Below are 1,518 nucleotides of genomic sequence, written 5' to 3'. Positions count from 1 at the left end.
GAAGCGTGCCGCACCCCCCCCCCCCCCGGTCCAAAACAGTCCAGCAGCACCTTTAAGACCAAGTTTTATTCAGGTCCAAGCTCTTCCTCCTCTGTGAGGACAGATCTGCATGCCCCCCCCCCGCAATAGCTAGCAATCCAAAACAGTCCAGTGGAGCCTGAGCAGAGGGTGTTGCCTTCTGACACACTTCCAGTGATGTCAGGGGGTGTGGCATATGCAAATAAGTTATGGTAATGAGTTATGCTAATGAGCTCCTGCACCTCTTTTTCTACGAGATTACCCCTGACTGTATCATCCTGTGTATGCTATTTATCACAATAAGCAAGAAATCAGAGCCATCTAACAGAGCTTTAAAAAGAACAATGGAATGGCTGTACTTACTGGTTCACCTCTTTGTCCTGGATCGCCTGTAGCCCCAACTGGTCCCGGAGTTCCCGGAGCACCGATGGAACCAGGAAGGCCAGCTGGCCCTGGTTCTCCCCGATCACCCTGTGATAAGTTCAATTCCAAATCTCAAAAAACTCATTCTAAGGTTTAAAATTAACCGGAACAAGATAACGCATGGATTTATTAAGAGATTATTCTTAACCCAAAAGTTGCCAGCGCACTGGGCTAGCTACTGGGAGGAAGGGTCATCTTTTTTTATTTTTTCATTTGCATTGTTTTATTACTACAAAAACTACAAAGGGAAAGGGAGATACAGGATGCCATAACACTAACCGATAACACATAAAGATAAGGCAGGGATCATCATGCCTACAAGCTTCTTAATAGTCGTTTCTACTATTATCGATATAGAAGGAAAGAAACGCGTACAGGAATAAAACTGGCTGCCCTACTTTAAGGTTAATAAAGCTAAAACAAGCCCATTTAGCCAAACTGAGTACATCATAGTTTCAAATACCGCTTTAAACTAGGGGGAAGGGCCATCTACCTATTCCTTGAACCGAAGGACTATGTGAGGAACAGTTCTAGACCCAAGGAAAAAGACATTCTATGCACAAAAGTGGACACTGAAGGTATTTGAATGGTGAAACGTACCAAGGAGTAGTAGTAGTAGTAGTACCTATTCCTTGAACCGAAGGACTATGTGAGGAACAGTTCTAGACCCAAGGAAAAAGACATTCTATGCACAAAAGTGGACACTGAAGGTATTTGAATGGTGAAACGTACCAAGGAGTAGTAGTAGTAGTAGTACTTTGGATTTAAACCCCGCCTTTCACTACCAGAAGGAGTCTCAGAGTGGCCCACAATCCCTTTCCCCTTCCCCTTCCCCTCCCCACCACAGACACCCTGTGAGGTAGGTGGTTCTGAGAAAGCTCTAAGAGAACTGCTCTTGAGAGAACAGCTCTAAGGGAACTTATGACTGACCCAAGGTCACACCAGCAACTGCATGTGAAGGAGTGGGGAATCAAACCCAGTTCTCCCAGATTAGAGTCTGCGCTCCTAACCACTATACCAAACTGACTCTCAATAAAGCTGGGGAGGGTGGTCCAAACAGATGCTGTGGTGGTGATA

The 1,518-nt window shown here is 45.3% G+C and overlaps 1 protein-coding gene across 1 annotated transcript in view; it reads right to left on the bottom strand.

Annotated features, from left to right (window-relative positions):
• Window positions 1–1,518, bottom strand: part of LOC107118601 (collagen alpha-2(V) chain-like) — a 29,892-nt gene that overhangs the window by 25,730 nt on the left and 2,644 nt on the right. Inside the window, exons 2-3 of the mRNA XM_015420964.1 lie at window positions 1,042–1,066; window positions 382–489 (exon numbers count right to left, since the gene is read on the bottom strand). Coding sequence (XP_015276450.1) covers window positions 382–489; window positions 1,042–1,066 — 133 coding nt within the window. The remainder of the gene's footprint in view (window positions 1–381; window positions 490–1,041; window positions 1,067–1,518) is intronic.

The sequence above is a fragment of the Gekko japonicus genome, unplaced genomic scaffold (genome assembly GCF_001447785.1).
Source record: "Gekko japonicus isolate JY-2015 unplaced genomic scaffold, Gekko_japonicus_V1.1 scaffold3240, whole genome shotgun sequence".
NCBI lineage: Eukaryota > Metazoa > Chordata > Lepidosauria > Squamata > Gekkonidae > Gekko > Gekko japonicus.
Note: the sequence above shows the minus strand (reverse complement) of the source record. Positions and strands in the feature narration are given on the sequence as shown.